This window comes from Vespa mandarinia, chromosome 3 (genome assembly GCF_050613455.1).
Source record: "Vespa mandarinia isolate Hongniang chromosome 3, ASM5061345v1, whole genome shotgun sequence".
In the NCBI taxonomy this organism is placed as follows: Eukaryota; Metazoa; Arthropoda; class Insecta; order Hymenoptera; family Vespidae; genus Vespa; species Vespa mandarinia.
The window spans coordinates 7,169,231-7,189,558 of NC_140812.1; the positions used below are offsets into that span (position 1 = coordinate 7,169,231).

Consider the following 20,328-nt stretch of genomic DNA (forward strand, 5'->3'; position numbering starts at 1 on the left):
GTCGTAAAGTAAACTTTATGTTCTTATAAGCCACGATGCTTCCTTAATTGGAAGCTTCTTTTTCTTTTATAACGTAAAAAAAGAAACAAATCGTTTTTATCGTAATATTAAAAAATATTCTTTGAATTGTTTTTTGGTATATGGGATCATTATAAATATATGGGATCGATATAAATAATTTATATTCGATTATATAAATATTACGTCGCGGGTTATAGATTGAGCCTTCAAAGTTTCACCGGAGTATATATTGTTGCCTATTCGTAGGCGTTCCTATATAGTTTATATTTACATTGATTTTGATATCTTTATAATGAAAAATTATACGCATCGAGTACTATATACAATTGAGATAGAAAATATTTTCATTATTTCATATACTAAAATGGATAAAAAATAACGATCTTCCCAATTGTACATATTACGTATTGTATCTGTGTGTTATATAAAATTCACATAATAAACTGCTTGCTTCATAATCGCATGATTTTATCCTAGTTCCCAACGATAATTCACTTAATAAGAAAACTATTAAAATAATGTTAATGGATGAGTACACACATACACTATATTGATATAAATTATAATTATGAATGAATGCTAATTTTCTGACTATGTATTCTATTGAGTTAAATATGTATTTATGTTAAATTATTTAAATATTAACAAATGTCCCTGTATATAACTAATAAGTATATAACTAATAATAATTTGTAACCCCTGATGAAAGAGGTAAAGAGCAAAAAACAGAAATGATCGATTAAGTCCAATGCGAGTACATATGTTTGTTGATTTCGAAACTAACTATGAAAGAGAAATTATTTGTAAGAAATACGTAAAAAACAAGTTTTATCTTGACATACATAATGGAAATTGATTAACGTTTTATGTAGAATAAACTGATAAAATTTATATTAACCTACATTACGTGAAAAAAAAGATCATACTTATTATGGACGATTTAAGTTATTTTATTTTTTAACAGTCATTTCATCATTATACATATTAATAAATAACAACTCAGGAAAAACGATTAGATAGTTCTATATTAATCATTATAAATTTAAAATAGATCTAAAATGTCGATTCATATGATAATTACAACTCTTAAGTTCTAAACAAAAATTGTTATAAATGTCGATAAGATATGCATTTTGATAATACGGTAAGAGAATAAATTTCTCGTCTGACCTAAAATCTAAATATACGAACATTGGCGAAATCTTATAAAATACCAAGTAGAATGGAGACTTTCTTTTCACTTAAGTGAGCAAATGTCATTATCGTGCGATTTTTACCGGCAAGGAATATTTCAAGTTTGTTATGAAATCATTGCAAATGGATTAAACGTAAAAGTAAAAGTAAAAAGACTCTAGAAAAAAAAAATATAATAAAAAATCATTATGAATAATTATGCACCTTGATCTATATCACAATTACCATGCCAAGCCTATGTATTAATGAGCAGCTAGAGGGTTAGAGGCAAAGAATAAATATATACTAAAAGGCTCGTGATAGGCTTAATAAGAAAGAATTTAAAAATGGTGGCTAAAGTAATTTCGTCATATTAAGGTGGTGGTAGTCAAGGTTTATATGTTTCATCGCCACATTCGAACTTTCAGTCTATCGCTTTCTCTGACACAGTGAGCTACACGATCCGTCTCAGAATGAATGTATGTGAAACTATACTAATAAATATCGCGTTTACAATTAATTGATTTACAATTACAGAAAAATAATGTCGAGACATATCGATAAATGACGTACATTGTGATATTTCTAACGAAGACATTTTGGGAAGGCACTGTTTATGTTCTAATTTTTAAGTGATCGCTATAACATAAAGCAAACGTATTATTGGTGAGTATTCTTTTTCGAAAGGAAAAGCACGAAGTAGAATCAATTATACTACATTACATCGGTCACCACTTACGTTCACTTAAAGAAATTACGCAATACTTCGGTGTTCTGAAATTGCATTAGATGCCATTTAGCAGCTCTAACTACGAAATCGCAAGTTAGATACTATGAAATTTACTACTTGACAAGGGAACATCCCAAAACGAGAAATTCAAACCTTTGTCAATATTTAAGCATATTACCTTTTAAATGTAATTTTATTTCTTTGCTGTTCCTTTTCATTCATACAGTCCGAAAATCATCCTTAGAATTACATCCTTTTTTTCGTAATTCTTTTGCTTTTTTCCAAAATCATCACAAATATATTGAATAAATTCATCAAGAAAAATTATACGTTTGAATGCGCCTACAATGAAAAAAAAAGAAACATTTTTTAAACAATTACAAAAAATTACAAAAACAAGTACAAAAATTGTTAAAATATATGGAAATTTTTTATACAAATAAAGAATATTTTACATTTGCTACTAGCGCTTGCAATATATCAAGTAATATATCAATGGGTGTTGGTTTTTCTTTTTGATTTCAACTTTCCAATTGAAATTGCAACAAAGAATCTAGTTGATTTCATTTTGTTAGCATATTTCAAGCCAATTACATTTACTTAATGTAAAAAATAAATATGATTACGTGTAGACATAGCCAACATATTGACAAAATCCCCGTGAAATTTGCAGAATATTTTATTGATGATATTAACAATCCTTTACGATGTAATCAATATTAAAATACTCTACAATATAAGATAAGATATATTCTATATTCTCATGTAATTTCACTTCTCACTATTTTCTCGCGCAAACCTTGCATCTTTTTTGAGTTCCTAAAATCTAAGAAATAGAAATACTATTTTTTACTATATTTCAAAATTTGTTGTTTGACGTCGCTTTCAAAAATATAAAATTTATCAAATTTCTCATAAACAATTAAATTTCTGCAGCGAGACGGTGATCTTTAAGAATATTTATTTAAAATACATATACCTATGTTTAAAAATAGATTCATAAAGAGGATCAAAATAATTTTTAATTCGTCCTAATAATTACTCTATTTTAGTAGATCATATTTTCAGAATTATTTTCTGATATTTATTGAAAAATATAAATGAATAATTTTGTAAAATGGTTTTCATATTTTTGTCTTGTTTTTTGTATAAAATTTATATATATTACAAACCTACGAAATAGTTTTTGATCCCTCATAGAATATTAAAAATATTATTCACCTACTATTTTTTACTTTCATTCAGATTTGAGAAGTATACCATAAAATTTCTGTATAGTTTAAATATAGTTTTAAAAATTAGATATATTTCAGAGCTTATACGTTCTATAAAAATTAAACATTACACAGCACTCTTATATGATTGCAAGACGTACAATACAAAAAATATATCTTTCATATTTATGAACAAAAAAATAAGGAATTTTTTTCAAAAACTATGAGCAAAAATAAATTCAGTAAAAATTGTTGGTTTACTCGTTTTCATAAGAAAAGTCAAAAAAGTCAACAATTGCAAACAGACATCTGTTTCAAAAATATAGAAAAAATTAACTGAAAACAATCAAATGTGATATAAAATAGACACTGTCATTACGATTAATGAATTATTATATTTAACTAAATTCGAATGTGAATTTATATAATAAATAAACGTCAAATAAATCCGATAAGTTTAGCATCAAAATTTGGTGTTAAATATCAAAATTAAATATTACAGATTTAATTACTGTCTAAGAAAAATGAAAGTCAATAAATCATTTAAATTTTATTTATTTAATTAAATAAGCCACGATGATGTGCTATACGTTGTTATAATCAAGTAACTACACTAATTACATACTTATCAGTCATCACTAAAGTATCACGATATCCATATTTGTTTACATATGATACGAAATATAATACATAAAAAATAAAAAAAAATTCTTAAAATCCGAAGAAAACAGAATTACGAAAAAAGGATGTTTCAGACAAAGTTAAATTTAAAATATGTAACAAATAAAAATAACATTTCACTTAGAAAACAATAATCTAAGCTAAAATATATATATAATTTGTTGAATTTCAGTATACCAGATCTTATCCCATCAACTTGTTTCAAATAAGTTACAATATTCTACTAGAATATCGTTACGAGAGTATCGTTATTAAGGAGAAAAGGAAATCAATGAAAATGTTCTCGTTGAATGTAATGACGAAATATTTTTCGAATACTTAAGAAATATATGGTCTTGAAAAAATAATTACGGTTAATTAAGAATAAAAGTAACTTCAACAAAAATCGAATATGATAGTATAATGATTTACGTAACAATCTTGTTTAAATACCCAAGCTCGATCATTCGAACTCATAAACGAAAAGGAGAAGTAACTAATAAAAGTTACATATGGTTTCACCGAACGTCCTTGACTGATCGGTGTTACAGTATATGGACAGTTTCGCTTTAATCGAAGAGGAAAATAAAGGCCTAGCTAATTAAAAGTCAAGATCAATGATGACGAACCATATGGCAACTGCAGCAGCAGCGATACAAACGAATATGTTTGGGCTCGGTATCGGAAAACTGAGTATCATACCGATTCTAATATCAGCCTTAACTTTCTTCAATTATTATCTAATGGATCCTGAAAATCAACCACGAGTCACAAAAAATCTATTAAAAGAATACGATTTCGTAGTGGTCGGTGGCGGTTCAGCTGGTAGCGTTGTTGTTAACAGATTAACAGAGAATCCAGAATGGAGTGTACTTCTTTTAGAAGCGGGTGGTCACGAAACCGAGATTACGGACGTACCGATTTTGTCTCTCTATTTACACAAAAGCAAATTGGATTGGAAGTATAGAGCTCAACCACAAGATAGTGCTTGCCAAGCGATGAATGATCAACGTAGTTGTTGGACCCGAGGGAAGGTAACTCCTTTGATTTAGCCGCGATGCAAGATAGTTAAAGAAATCGACAACAATAACAATTATTTCATAATGAAGACTACTAGAATGTTAGATTACCAAAGAATTATAATGTAAAGAAGGTCAAGTATACGTAAGATATAATCAGGTCGAAGAGAAAGTAATCCGACGCGGTAAATATGAGAAACTCGTTCGTGGATACGGTCATTTACAAATAAAAACAAACAGATGGTTGCTAATATAACGTAACAGCTTTAAGAAATTAAAAAAAAAACAACAAATAGTTGAAGATACTATAGAATAAATACATGAGTATTTCTTCTAACCCATATTTAATTAAATTATCTATTAATTCATTTATTTATTGATCAAACGGAATGTCTATGTTAGGCCAAACCTACGAAAATAAAATGCAATAATATATATTATATAAATTAATACAATCACAGATCATTACAATCCTTCAGCTTAATCTCGAAAAAACTACTTAAGATTATTATATTATCTTATTGGATTGATTTTAGGTATTAGGTGGTTCAAGCGTACTTAATACCATGTTGTATATTCGTGGGAATCGTCGTGACTTTGATCAATGGGAAAGCTTTGGTAACCCTGGTTGGGGATACAACGATGTACTCCCATACTTTAAAAAGTCACAGGATCAAAGAAACCCATATTTAGCGCGGAACACCAAATACCATAGCACAGGTGAGCTACGATTTTGATTGTTCATAAAATTAAGAAAATTGAGATGATTAATTTTTTGAAACAACAAGGCATTACAAGTGATATTGAGTCATCCATTCATTCTCATGCAAAAATGGATTTTACAGGTGGTTATTTAACTATTCAAGACTGTCCTTATAATACGCCTCTGGGTCCAGCCTATCTTCAAGCTGCAGAAGAAATGGGTTATAATATCGTGGATGTAAATGGCCAACAACAAACGGGCTTCGCATTCTTTCAATATACAATGCGCAGGGGCGCTAGATGTAGTGCAGCCAAGGCATTCGTACGTCCCATCAAATTTCGAAAGAATTTTCACCTATCGTTATGGAGTCATGTTACGCGTGTTCTCATAGATCCAAGTACCAAAAGAGCATACGGTGTAGAATTTATTAGGAATGGTCATGTTGAGACCGTATTTGCGAAGAAAGAAGTTATACTTTCGGCAGGTGCTATAAACACTCCTCAATTATTGATGCTGTCTGGAATTGGTGCTAAAAATCACCTCGAAGATCTTGGTATTCCAGTGATTCAAGATTCACCTGGCGTTGGACAGAATCTTCAAGATCATATAGCCGTTGGTGGTCTAATCTTCCTCATCGAACACAAGATCAGCTTGGTATTCACTCGTTTAGTGAATATAAACACAGCATTGAGATATGCAATTACTGAGAACGGTCCTCTAACTTCGAGTATTGGTCTCGAAGTAGTAGGCTTTCTACCCACTAAATATGCCAACCAAACCGATGATTGGCCAGATATAGAATTTATGATTACTTCTACCTCAATTAATATCGGTGGAAAACAAACAATTATCGCCCATGGCTTATCCACCGAATTTTACAATGAAGTCTATGGAGAAATCATTAATCAAGATAGTTTCAACATTTTACCAATGTTGCTTAGACCTAAATCTCGAGGATATGTGAAATTAAGATCGAAAAATCCGCTCGATTATCCGTTAATGTATCACAATTATTTAACTAATCCTGATGATGTTAATGTTTTACGTGAAGGAGTCAAAGCAGCAATTGCATTTGCTGAGACGAGCAGCCTAAAAAGATTAGGGGCAAGATTTCACAGTAAGCCATTGCCAAATTGTAAACATCTTCCAATGTTCACAGATGAATATTGGGAATGTGCAATTCGTCAATACACAATGACAATTTATCACATGAGCTGTACTGCGAAAATGGGTCCACGATCCGATCCAATGGCGGTCGTAGATCCCTCTTTAAAAGTATATGGAGTAGAAGGACTTCGAGTGATCGATGCTTCGATCATGCCCACGATCACTAATGGCAATATCAATGCACCTGTGATAATGATTGGTGAAAAGGGTTCGGATCTCATAAAGAAGGATTGGATGTTTAGACGAAAGAGAACTAATGAGACTATCTCAGGTTCTTTCAATCAATATTAGATATTTAGGATAGTTCATTGAATGAAAGTAAATTAAATATTTTTATTATTACGTCATATAAAATAATTACGAGAATAGATAGAAAGCTTTAATAACTTGTTTTTAAAGCTTACGTTTCCTATTTCTTTTTCTGTTGTAAGAATGATGTTCTATAAAATTAATATGTGCTTAATCAAAATCTAGTTATATCATTTAGCTATCGTAAACAAATTAACTGTAAATTATTAGAGATAATTTATATTTTTAAAAACTTGACAATCGAATTTGTTTGCATGTTTCCCATTTGGAGTTAACATTCATTACATCTTGGGACTTTACAATGTATAACTATAGTTGGCCCTCTTGATTCTTTTCCTTTTTTCTTGTTTTGTAATTTTTTACCTAAGATAGGATGTTCTCCCTTTTACATCCTTATCATTCTTAATATAAACAAGAAGCAATTTCTGTTTTATAATCTTGATGATTATATATTACATAATAGGCAATCTCTTCTTATATAAATGTCAAGCATGTATTATTTTTAAATTCAATAATAGACGCCAATATCAATGATATCATCTTTTTGAATGAATTTTTATCCGGTACAAAGCAATTAATCAGTCGTCTAAGTTTATCTCACCCGTGAATTTATTCTATAACGCTACTATATTTGGGGTTTCAAGATCAATACTTTCCTAAGTCTTTTTGTCCCATCTCTTCAATGTACTTGTTAGCTGTGCTCTATAATATATATTTATTACAGTCACACCATCTATATTTATGCAGTATTCTTCTTAACTATTTTTCTTTTTCGCTACTTCATCAGAATGAACAATTTTTCAATTTATTTGACCGTACAGTTGCAATGTTTTGAATTTCGATTTTGTTAAGTTCTACTACTAAATCAAAACTTTTTAACAACAATTGTCTAAATAAATTTTGTGAAATAATATTCTTAATACAATTTTGGAGAAAATCAACGCTCCCATTAATTTTTTTTTCTATCCGCGCAAAACCTACCAATCCTACAAACGTAGAATTTTTGAAGATATCGCAGTATGACAATATTACCAATTGCCACAAATTCTTCACATAACAGAATATTTATTATCAATCTCTGTATAATTATACGATTGAACAATTTAATCAAATTTTAATAAAATTTATTGTACGCCGGAGAGTTGATGTCAGTACGCGTAAATAAATCTTAGTGATTAGAATAAAAATCTTTTTGAGATTTTACTTCATTATTTACAAAATAAACATAACACCTACAAATTATTGGATTATCTATGTAGGAATAACGTGGCAGCATACTACTCTGTCAAGCAATTAAAAAGTGCAGCAGGTATCAACGAGTTTTTCGTACTAGAACTTATTCACACGTTATTAGAAAGAGCAGTAAGAAAAATTCTTACAAAACATTATTTAAGAAAATTAAATATTATTTTTATGTTTTCAGCATACACTCAACGTATATTTAATGTATGCATAACATACTCAATGTACATTCAGTGTATACATAACGAAGAAAATCAGTTTGTACGAAATAAAGGAAGAAAAAATAGAGATATTGCTTTATTTCTTTGTACGCTACTGTAAAAACCAAAAGAAATAAAGTAAATTTTTAACAAGTGTAATCGACGTATCAGTAACGCTAAAGGCTTTTTCCTTTTTTCCCTTCTTCAAAGAAACTATTTTAGAGATATTACCTTTCGTAATGACAAGGGAATACTGTTAAAAGTTTCGGATGAAACTGCTATAATATTATTATCATTTAAATATCTTAACAAGCTCTTTCCTTTAAGATCAAAAACACGGGAAGTTTCTAATAGATTATTTTTCCAATGTAATCTCGAATGGATAACTTTCTTATAACTGGACTGTCTTCTCCATCTGAAAAAGACTACAGATGAAATATCTTCTACTCAAGTGAATTTCTTTGAATACGATAATATTGATAAAATTAATATTTATTACGGAACATAATGAAATTAACAAATAAAATTAATAAATATTATTTTACCTCGTTTTCGTTTCGTTTGAAACAAAAAAGAATATATATATACATATATATATATATATATATATATATATATATATATATATATATTATAACTCTTTAAATACAACTGAGTACACATGAGAAATATCAATTCTATCTCAGAGCAAGAAAGAAAAAAGAAATTTATACAAAAAATATTCGACAACATTCCATTTATTTGATGTCTATTAAAATACAGCATGTATTTCAAGAGAAATGTAGTTTACATTAATGATTTTACATAATTTACGTAATCATTTTATGATCGGAAGAAAAATAAAGAAACGAAAAACATTTCTCTCGTTATTTTCTCGATTTCGATTTCTGTGAATATTTTTTTTTCTAAACATAAATCAATTTATTAATCATTTTATTAATCATTTTTGGTAAAAATTTCTTTTTATATTTTTATATACATATAACATATATTTCATAGAAAATTTCGATTGAGAAAATAACTGACAATGAGCAAAAAACATTTACTAATATACAAGAGAACATGTGTGGCGATTAGCGAAAGTTTTAAAGCGTAATGTGGATCCTTAAAGTGTTAATGATTAGAATAAATATCTTTCCGAGATATTATTTCATTATCTACAAAATAAATTTAACACCTACAAATTATTGCATTACCTATGTAAGAATAATGTGAGAATTGACAGCATACTCCTCTATCGAGCAATTAAACAGGACAGCAAGTATCTAAAATGTTTTCATACTAGAACTTATTCATACGTTATCAGACAGAAAAGTAAGAAAAATTCTTATAAAATGTTATTTAAGAAAATGAAATATTATTTTTATGTTTTCAGTGAATTTTATATTGAAGAAACTCAATTTGCATAAATAAAAGGAAAAAAGGCAGTATTTCAAATTATAGTTTCCTTCCTGTTTACTGCAAGAAGTAAAAGGAACAAGTTTTTAACAAATGCAAAGGAAGTATCATAAATACTACAGAAATTTTTTTTATATAATATTTTATATAATATTATAATTCTTTTAGATATATTAATTTTTGTAACCACGCGGCAATATTATCATACGTCAACAATTTCTGATGAAGTTAATTTTATATTACAGCCATTCATATATTCTTGAGAAACCTTTCTCTTGAATAATAAGAAGAAAAAAATTTATTTATAACAATAAAAATCAAAATTAATTTATTTACCAATGATTATATAATTTTATATATTTATGATGTTAACTAATTTGAAGTTGACTAATTTACTATTTTATTATGAAGAATAAGAAAAAATTATTTTGGTAATTTCAAAGCAATTCTAGATATGGATATAAATAATATGGACAAGATCAATTGCGGAACATAGAAACATTCACTAATGAAATTATTTTATTCCCTTTCTTTGATCTTTATAATTGTTTTCAAAACGTTAGTATACGAAAAAAAACGAAGAGATAAATTACAATTCTTCGAGGACGTATAATGAAATACCGGATGAGAAATATTAATCCTATACCGACACGTGAATAAGATTTAGCACGATTTCTTTCAGAATGATTAAAATTCGGCATATATCTAGAAAAACAGAAATACATTTCGGTCTCTACATACGATATAATAATCAAATTTAAATATTTTTCCACGTAAAACCAAACAAAAACATGTTGAATGGCTCAGACTTACCAATATTGCTTATAATTGATAATGGAAATACTTATACACCAGTTATCATGATTGGCGAAAAAGCAAGCGATATTATTAAAGAAATATTAACAAAAAAAAAATATCAATAGTTTTAATTCTCTTGGAAAATTATTACTTATAATGTACATTAATTGAATTATACACAATCTAATATATAACATTAATATGTATTATTACGATACACTCAGGATTAGTTTACAAATAGAGATTTGAATGTATTAAACTTGATACGTTTTTTTTGTTTTTCGGTGAAATAAATCAAATGATATTCTTAGATATGATCCTATTTATAAATGAAGAATGAAGTATAATAATAAGTCTTACTAAGAGTACAACTGTTAACTAGCGTCTTAGAAACATTTAAGATAACGTATTAATTATACAGGCTCACTTATGGATAAAATCAGCAAAACTGATGGCAATGTAACTTTTTCATTAAATTTTTTCATCGTATTACACTGTTACATATATTTGTTTACAGTTCACTGTTGAAATAGCTATCTCTTAAAAATGCAGCAAACAAGTAACAGCACATACAATTATTTAACCATTCCAGAGTAACTATCTAGACATACCTACGACTAATAAAGTTATTCTTTACCATATTCCTTTCCTTTTTTCATTGTCTTTGATTATTCCAATCGTTTTATCGAATAGTCAGATAAAACGAAAAACTTTTTACCAGCGTAGCTAGTAGCGTCATTAACGAAATATTATTTCCGAAAACTTGTAATACGTAACGCTACTCACAAATATATTGTATATTGTATTATCTATAATATTGTTATATAACATTTCGACTAAAATTAATAAATCGGTCAACCTCACATTGCTATTGATAAAAATTAGATCGCTTCGATTAATTTCGATTCAATTATGGTTTATAATAAATTTAACAAAATCTTGGGTAAAACGTGCGAAAATAATGATAGCAGAAACGTATCAAGTTTTCGTGTGACTAATCGTTTGCTAAACCTTAAAAAAAAACTAAACAAATTATTACGAAGAAAGGAAACGTGTAATACGACGTGAAAACGTAAACATGAGAAAACCTACAACCGAACCCCCATTTCTATTGATACTCAATAAATGTATACTGAATATTCGCGAATGATGATAAATAAGAAGAACTTGGATATCATTAAAAAAGGGTTGTATATATAAATGAAAAAGAAACGATCATATCTTCAAAAACTATCATGAGTCTCTGGAACTGGTCATCAAGATTTTTAATCTATTGTATAACGTGTCAAAGTAATCATCGAAATATGCATGATTAAATCCGAATCTCAGACATTTTAAATTATCATTGTAATATTTCGATCGATAATAAAGTCGATCGATAATTAAACGAAAATATGATCGACTCTTCACGAACTAAGATTATTAGTGAAACGAAGAGGCAGAAATGAAATATTGAGAGTGGGAATGAGATAGAAATATAACTTGAATGAGATAAGCAATGAATCTAAAATCTCCAAATCTGTCTGAGTGAGTAGGGAGTGGGGATAAAAAAACGACAGAAAAGACGCGAAAAAACAGGATACAAATCAGTCATCAGTAGACCAAGTAAAGAGTACAAAAGGCAGAAGGCGATCTTAAGTAAACTGACCTCAGTGTACAGAGTAAAGTGCAAAGATTTATATCATTATAATATCTTAATTAGTAAAATCCCTATTAACCATAAAAGCGATTTGAATTTCACTGGACTGCATCTTACAGATAGAATTACAAAAAATATCTTACAATCATGTTCTGCATCGCCATTTCCGATAAATCATAGAAGAGTCGTCCAGCAAATGTGCCTCAGTGTGATCATTACGAATTCGAAAAGTCAGTTTGGCAATAAAATTTAGCACTAATTATTTTATATGATCTAGTAGGTGAGTAAAGTCATAGCTTGCGTAATACAAGTTGCTTACGCTGAACTCTTTTATGTCACGAACGGATGGAGTTAATATCCTAGTCAGTATAACACATATCTTCCTGAATGAGATAACGGTACGACTTGATACGCTTTTATTATCAATTATTTCTTCGTTCTTGCAATTTTATCCAGTTAGAAAAAAGTACATGTGCTCTTCGCATCACATTGATTTTTTAATCTCGAGGATAATCTTGTTCAGTAATGATAATTCGTCCGTGAGTTAGGAAACTCCTGAGAGAATCCATGTCCTTTACTTGTTATTGGACTTGTTATCAACAGTTGTATGAATGATTATAATTATTACCAGATTCTTTCTTTAGTTGATTGAAATAAAAAATAGAAGAAATAATCATAATTACAAGAAGTAATCACTACTTATAGCTTAAAAGATAGTTTAGAACAATAAGCAGTCTCGCGTAAGATACTGAAACAAATAACTATAAATAAATCCCACAACTCCGCAAAAAATCAATTATGAGTTAAAAAATATAGATATAAATAGATAGGTGAATGGAATGCCGTTATAGGTTATTTGATCGGTTTTGATATTACTTAATGTTATCTTGATATAACTTGATTGGCGTCATCTGTCAGTAAAAATTATCGATTGAGAGTGCATTAATCAGTTTCTTTCTTTTCTGTAATTATGTACTTCTAACTAATTAATAAATTTTAAAATTTTGTATTTAGTGAAAACCTATATTCGATATTTATGTTCGGTAGAATTATAGGTTTATTTCTTTGTACGCTACTGTGGGAACTAAAAGAATAAAAGTAAATTTTTAACGAAAATAAATAACGTATCATAAAAGCTATTTTTTTCAAAGCAAATTCTCTTACACAAATTAGCTATTGAAATATTGATATCAAAAAATATTAATGGAATCAATTTAATATCATAGCATTTACATATCCTTTCACATATCCTTGACTTCTATCTTGAATAATAAGACGAAAAAAATTCATAATGTTTTTTATATAAAAGAATTAATATTAATTAAAATAAAAATAAATTTATAATAAGAAAAATCAAAATTAATTTATTTACTAATAATTATGTAATTTTATATTTTATTATTTATTTATAATGTTAACTAATTTGTTACTTTATTATGAAGTTTAAAAATAAATTACCTTGGTAATGAAATCATTATTGCAAAGGTATCTTCTTATAATACATAACAGCGTTATTATTTGAACCAAAATATTATTCTTATTATTAATGTGTCATAATTTCGCTTAATGAAACAATTAAGATCAAGGATGTGCCAACTTAATATTCGATAAACACTAGTGTTATATCCTATGGATAACCGGTTTTCTTCAACCTAAAACCTTGCCCAAAACCTACCGATAGAAACTACAGGTAAAATAGATTCTCACATCATTGCATGAATAAGACTAATATTCCGTAGAACATAACGTAATCCACGTAAATCAAATTATCTTATCTCTTTTTATTGTTTTTTATAATGGTTTTCAAAACGTTACTATACGAAACAGATATATATTACAACTCATGAGCACGAAAGATAGACAATGACAGTTTTTAATACAACTATATAAACATACTGGAAACAACACAAAACCTAAACTTGAATACTATCCAGCATTTCTGGTACTATTTAAACAGAAATGTGACCCCAAACGACATAAAAAAAGAATAACATTTATTAATGCTTTCTATAATGAATGGAAGAATATTAATTCAGATGTATTTAAAAAATTAACCATCAATATATAAATAATAAAATATCTACGAGCTATTATAATCACAAATGATTATCATACAAAATATTGATATATATTTTAATCGAAGTAGAACAAGTAGAATGTGTAAACTTATTTTTAGACAATAACATTATTGTCTAATTGAATACGTTATTTTTCTTTTCTTTATTTATAAAAATTGTACATAATTTTGGTCCTTGACTTACTTATCGACAAAACTATAAGTCACATGAAATTGAGAATTCCAGAGAATGGATCATCTTTTACAGATGTAATTAGTCATTATGTTTGATTCACATACACAAAAGTAAAATGATACACGCATAAACTCGAATTCTTCCCCACGCAATCAGTCTAATCAAAATTCATTTCGATCATGATTATCTTTCATCACTAAAATATCACTATTCTGCATTGATACAAACGTTGATACATTGAAGAAATACTAAACGATATATAAAATCCAATAGATTTTGTATTCCATTAATAAAATCTTATACATACCAAAAGAAAATAGCATTATACTTCGAAGAAAATACCACAGATATCCACAAAGCTTTATAATTTTTTGAATTTCAATATTTCAGATTTCATTTCGACTAATTGTTACAAGTGCGTTCCGATGTCCAACAAAAGATATCATTATTATGCAGAAAAAAAAAATAAATAAAAATATTGTCATGTATTGGACGTAACTACGAAATGCTAATTCGAATATTTGAGAAATACATGAATTGAAAAAATAATTAGGGATATTTATGGATGAATGATAATCTTGTTTGATTACGCAAGCTTGATCATTCAAACTTATAAAAAAGAAGGAGAACAAACTATTAAAAGTTGTATATGATTTCACTGAATGTTCTTGACTGATCAGTGTTACAGTATATAAACAATAGTTTCGCTTTCATCAAAGAGGAAAAAAAGGCCTAGCTAATTCAAAGTCACGATCAATAATGACGAACCATATGGCAACTGCAGCAGCAGCGATACAAACGAGTATGACTGCACTCGGTATCGCAAAACTGAATATCATACCGTTTCTAATATCTGTCTTAATTTATTTCAATTATTATCTAATGGATACCGCAAATCAACCAAAAGTCATGAAAAATCTATTAAAGGAATACGATTTTGTAGTGGTCGGTGGTGGTTCAGCTGGTAGCGTTGTTGTTAATAGATTAACAGAGAATCCAGAATGGAGTGTACTACTTTTAGAAGCAGGTGGTTTCGAAAACATGATTACAGACGTACCGATATTCTCTACCTATTTACAAAATACCAAAATAGATTGGAAATATAGGACTGAAAACCAAGATAGTGCTTGTCAAGCGATGAAAGATAAACGTTGTTGTTGGCCCCGTGGAAAGGTGAGTTCTTTGATTCACCTGTGACGTAAGATCGTTGAAGAATTTAATAACAATATCAATTATTTTATAATTACATTGCTGGTATGTTAAGTTATTGTGCGTCGTAATACAAAAAGTTTCGAGTATACGAAAAATACAATCAGTTTAAAGAGAAAATAATACTTTAATGATGAACAAAATTTTCAAATACTTTCGTAAATAAGGTCGTTTTCAAAGGAGAATAAATGGATGGTTGCTAATATAACGTCACGGAATAAAAAAAAGTATCAGATAACTGAAGATACCAGAAAGAAATGAATTTGCATTAAACTTATTGTATATAATCTTTTAACATCTATAAATCATATTGCGGTAGATATACTGCACTCATTGATCAAACGAAACATCCATGTTGGATCCTTTGAATTAAACAGTTACCTGAACACGATTTATAAATATCTATACCTAAAATTCTCCGAGTTCTACTATTAAAATGAATATAGACTTTAATTTGACACAGGACAACCTTGTCGGTCCTCAGCGAAAGGATTTGAAATGATATAGTAGAACCGACCGCGAATATATCAATAACAAAAGCAATAATAAGCCACTGAAACAACTTTGTTTATTTTCGTGAAAATAACTTAAAATTATTACATTATCTTATTCCATTGATTCTAGGTATTAGGTGGTTCAAGCGTACTTAATACCATGTTGTATATTCGTGGGAATCGTCGTGACTTTGATCAATGGGAAAGCTTTGGTAATCCTGGTTGGGGATACGACGATGTACTCCCATACTTTAAAAAGTCACAGGATCAAACAAACTCATATTTGGCGCGGAACACCAAATACCATAGCACAGGTGAGCTACGATTTTGATTGTTCATAAAATTAAGAAAATTGAGATGATTAATTTTTTGAAACAACAAGACATTACAAGTGATATTGAGTCATCCATTCATTCTCATGCAAAAATGGATTTTACAGGTGGTTATTTAACTATTCAAGACTGTCCTTATAATACGCCTCTGGGTCCAGCCTATCTTCAAGCCGCAGAAGAAATGGGTTATAATATCGTGGATATAAATGGCCAACAACAAACGGGCTTCGCATTCTTTCAATATACAATGCGCAGGGGCACTAGGTGTAGCACAGCCAAGGCATTCGTACGTCCCATCAAATTTCGAAAGAATTTTCACCTATCGTTATGGAGTCATGTTACGCGTGTTCTCATAGATCCAAGTACCAAAAGAGCATACGGTGTAGAATTTATTAGGAATGGTCGTGTTGAGACCGTATTTGCAAAGAAAGAAGTTATACTTTCGGCAGGTGCTATAAATACTCCTCAATTATTGATGCTGTCTGGAATCGGTGCAAAGAATCACCTCGAAGATCTTGATATTCCAGTGATCCAGGATTCACCTGGTGTTGGACAGAACCTTCAAGATCATATATCCATTATTGGTCTAACCTTCCTTATCGACCATGAGATCAGCATTGTTTATAATCGCTTATTGAATATAAACACCATATTGAAATATGTAATTACCGAGAATGGTCCTCTAACCTCGAGTATTGGTCTCGAAGTAGTAGGCTTTTTATCCACTAAATATGCCAATCAGACGGACGATTGGCCAGATATAGAATTCATGATTGACTCTATCGCGATAAATAACGTTAAAGATATTTTGCATTACTTCTGCGTAACGGACGATTTGCATAATAAAGCCTATGGAGAAATCATTAATCATGATAGTTTCAACATTTTTCCAATGATACTCAGACCTAAATCTCGAGGATATGTGAAATTAAGATCGAAAAATCCGCTCGATTATCCGTTAATGTATCACAATTATTTAACGAATCCTGATGATGTTAATGTTTTACGAGAAGGAGTCAAAGCAGCAATTGCATTTTCTGAAACGAGTAGCATGAAAAGATTAGGGATAAGATTTCACAGTAAGTCATTGCTAAATTGTAAACATCTTCCAATGTTCACGGATGAATATTGGGAATGTGCAATTCGTCAATACACAATGACAATTTATCACATGAGCTGTACTGCGAAAATGGGACCACGATCTGATCCAATGGCGGTCGTAGATCCCTCTTTAAAAGTATATGGAGTAGAAGGACTTCGAGTGATCGATGCTTCGATCATGCCTACGATCACTAGTGGAAATATCAATGCACCTGTAATAATGATTGGTGAAAAAGGTTCAGATCTCATAAAAAAGGACTGGATGTCCAAAAGAAAGAGAAGCAATGAGACTTTCTCATCCTCTTTCGATCAACATTAGACAGTTGGAATAGGTCTGCAAACGAAAGTAAAATATATATTTTTATTATTGCGTTGTGTAAAGTAATTATGAAAACAGATTGAATGTTTTGAACACTTGTTTTTTAAGGTTTACGTTTCCTTTTTCTTTTTCTATCGTTAAGATCCAATCGTAATGATCCAATTCTGTTCTTGTTTAAAATATAATTATATAACATTACGATATAAACTATCAAATTGATTTTTACCATTTTTTATTTTGTTAAAAAAAAACAATTTGTAACTTTGAAATTACACTGGAGTACAATATTTACATATGCATATAATATATTTTAAATGTGAAAGTCCATAAAACATTTTACTTTCAGAATTAACATTCTTTACATTCTGGGATTTTACAAAGTCCCGTCTTATCAGAAAAGATTGATCAATGAGCTATTTCATTTATTTGCACATTTTTTTAATGGATTTGATTGAAACTGCAATTGGTCCTCATATTTCCTTTCTTTGTAACTTTTCATATACTGAATATGACATAGGACATCCTTCCTCTTTACCTCCTTTTCGTCCTTGACTTAAATAAAAAACAATTTGTATTTTAAAATGTAGATGACTATATTGATGTTTGCTTCAAACATTATGTAATAGACAATGACTTCTTATATAAAAGCCAAGCATTTATTATTATCAAATCCAATAAACAGAACACAATACGATAATACTTTTTATTTTATTAATTATATAATTTTACTATATTTGGGCTTTCAATGTCAATGCTTTTTTAAGATTTTTTATCTCATCATATTACTGTACTTATTGGCTATACTCCATAAAATGTACATAATAAGTACTTGTTGACGCACGCGTGCGTCTCTTCATTGTTCGCGGTATTTTATCTTAAGGGTTATGTATCACCATTGGAAATATTTATCCGTGGGAACCTATTGGATATTAACTAACAAAGCGCATAGATAAAACCACGTGGTCACCTTTGTCTGTCAATCCGGCTAATAAATAAATAACGAAAGTAGACACCTAGGCGCCATAAGCCAAGGTTTATCTGGCTTCTAGCTTTGTAATATCCATTATCAACCTCTAATCACACACCACTAGAACAAAGGGGCATACATGGAATGTTTAAACATTCCAATGAACTATCCCCGACCAATGGGCATTTATTTTTTCCCTTTCCATATATCAAATTCCGCCCTTTACCAATCTCATTTAAGTTTACGTGGATAGTTCAAAATAGGCAAAAGAATGAGTCAAGCCACATCTTTCAGACTCACAGCATCTAAACTCTCAAGCTTTCTTCAGAAGCAACCAGTACAACTAACTGCACATCATACACGAGATACACAAACAATTGTAATTCATTCAATCAAATACACGGTGAGATTTGCATAGCGCGCATCATTTAATATCGCGCAATTACTTCTCCATTTCTCACGGGATCCTTTAAAAGAACGCACGTTCTCCAATTAATTTGCGGGAACGCGGCGAGCGGTATTTTGCTGATGGCCTACAAACGGTATACTAGCATAGTGCCGCTGCCCTCATTCATCGCTATCAGTGAGTCTATAGCTCGGACGAGATGGGGGACATTTCCTCCATGTGAATCGACTATCATCGCTGATACGATGCAAAAAGCGCATTTAAAAATGTTTTCGTCAACAATCAACAGTATTTTATCAGACCATTTCACAGCATTTACAATTTATATCAGTCCTTCATAACTCTGTTTCCCTTTCTCATTTCTTCATCAGAAGAAAACATACAATTTTTCAATTGATTTGACCATACAGTTGCAGTACTTGGAATTCCCATTTTTTCAAGTTTTTCTATTAATTCAATTGTAAATTAAAATTTAAAATAAATTTTAAAAGTTATTAAAAATATATGTTATACTACTATTATAGCTTGATTTAACAGTTTTTTACTCCGAAAATTTCTTATTTTAAGAATCAGAAAATTGTAAAAAAAAAGATTCAATGAAAATCGATACTAAATTTTCTAGAATGCTTCATTTTTTATTTTAATGATTCCAACAACAATATTCCTTATAACAAATAAAGAATCTGTTTGAAATTTTTCTCAACTTATGATTTATAATTTTTCTCGCCGTTGTTGCGGAAAATTGATATTGAAAATAGATACGAAAAATAGAGATTTTCAACGTCATATACTACACAATAAAGGGATAAAAATAAAAAAAAAAATAAGTATATCTTTTTTGCAAATAATAAATAGCTAATAAATTAAAAAAAAAAAATCGAACTACATTATTTGTCATAGTTTTTATGAAAAAACAAAGAGAAAAAAATCCAATGGATTAAATCTTTTTCGAACGTCTAAATCGAGAATTTGCTA

At 29.1% G+C, this 20,328-nt stretch overlaps 3 protein-coding genes across 3 annotated transcripts in view; 2 read left to right on the top strand and 1 right to left on the bottom strand.

The window, feature by feature from the left end:
* Positions 1-20,328, bottom strand: part of Flo2 (flotillin-2) — an 85,610-nt gene that overhangs the window by 49,914 nt on the left and 15,368 nt on the right. The window lies entirely within an intron of this gene.
* Positions 1,534-8,581, top strand: LOC118449520 (glucose dehydrogenase [FAD, quinone]-like). Its single transcript, XM_085656032.1, has 5 exons — positions 1,534-1,673; positions 1,732-1,860; positions 3,992-4,832; positions 5,354-5,537; positions 5,663-8,581. The coding sequence occupies exons 3-5, from the start codon at positions 4,416-4,418 to the stop codon at positions 6,976-6,978; spliced, it is 1,917 nt and encodes a 638-aa protein (XP_085512158.1). The 5' UTR covers positions 1,534-1,673; positions 1,732-1,860; positions 3,992-4,415; the 3' UTR covers positions 6,979-8,581.
* LOC118447782 (glucose dehydrogenase [FAD, quinone]-like) lies at positions 15,285-17,980 on the top strand. The gene is made up of 3 exons (XM_035880121.2): positions 15,285-15,698; positions 16,359-16,542; positions 16,668-17,980. Exons 1-3 carry the CDS (start codon positions 15,285-15,287, stop codon positions 17,978-17,980), a joined length of 1,911 nt encoding a protein of 636 aa, XP_035736014.2.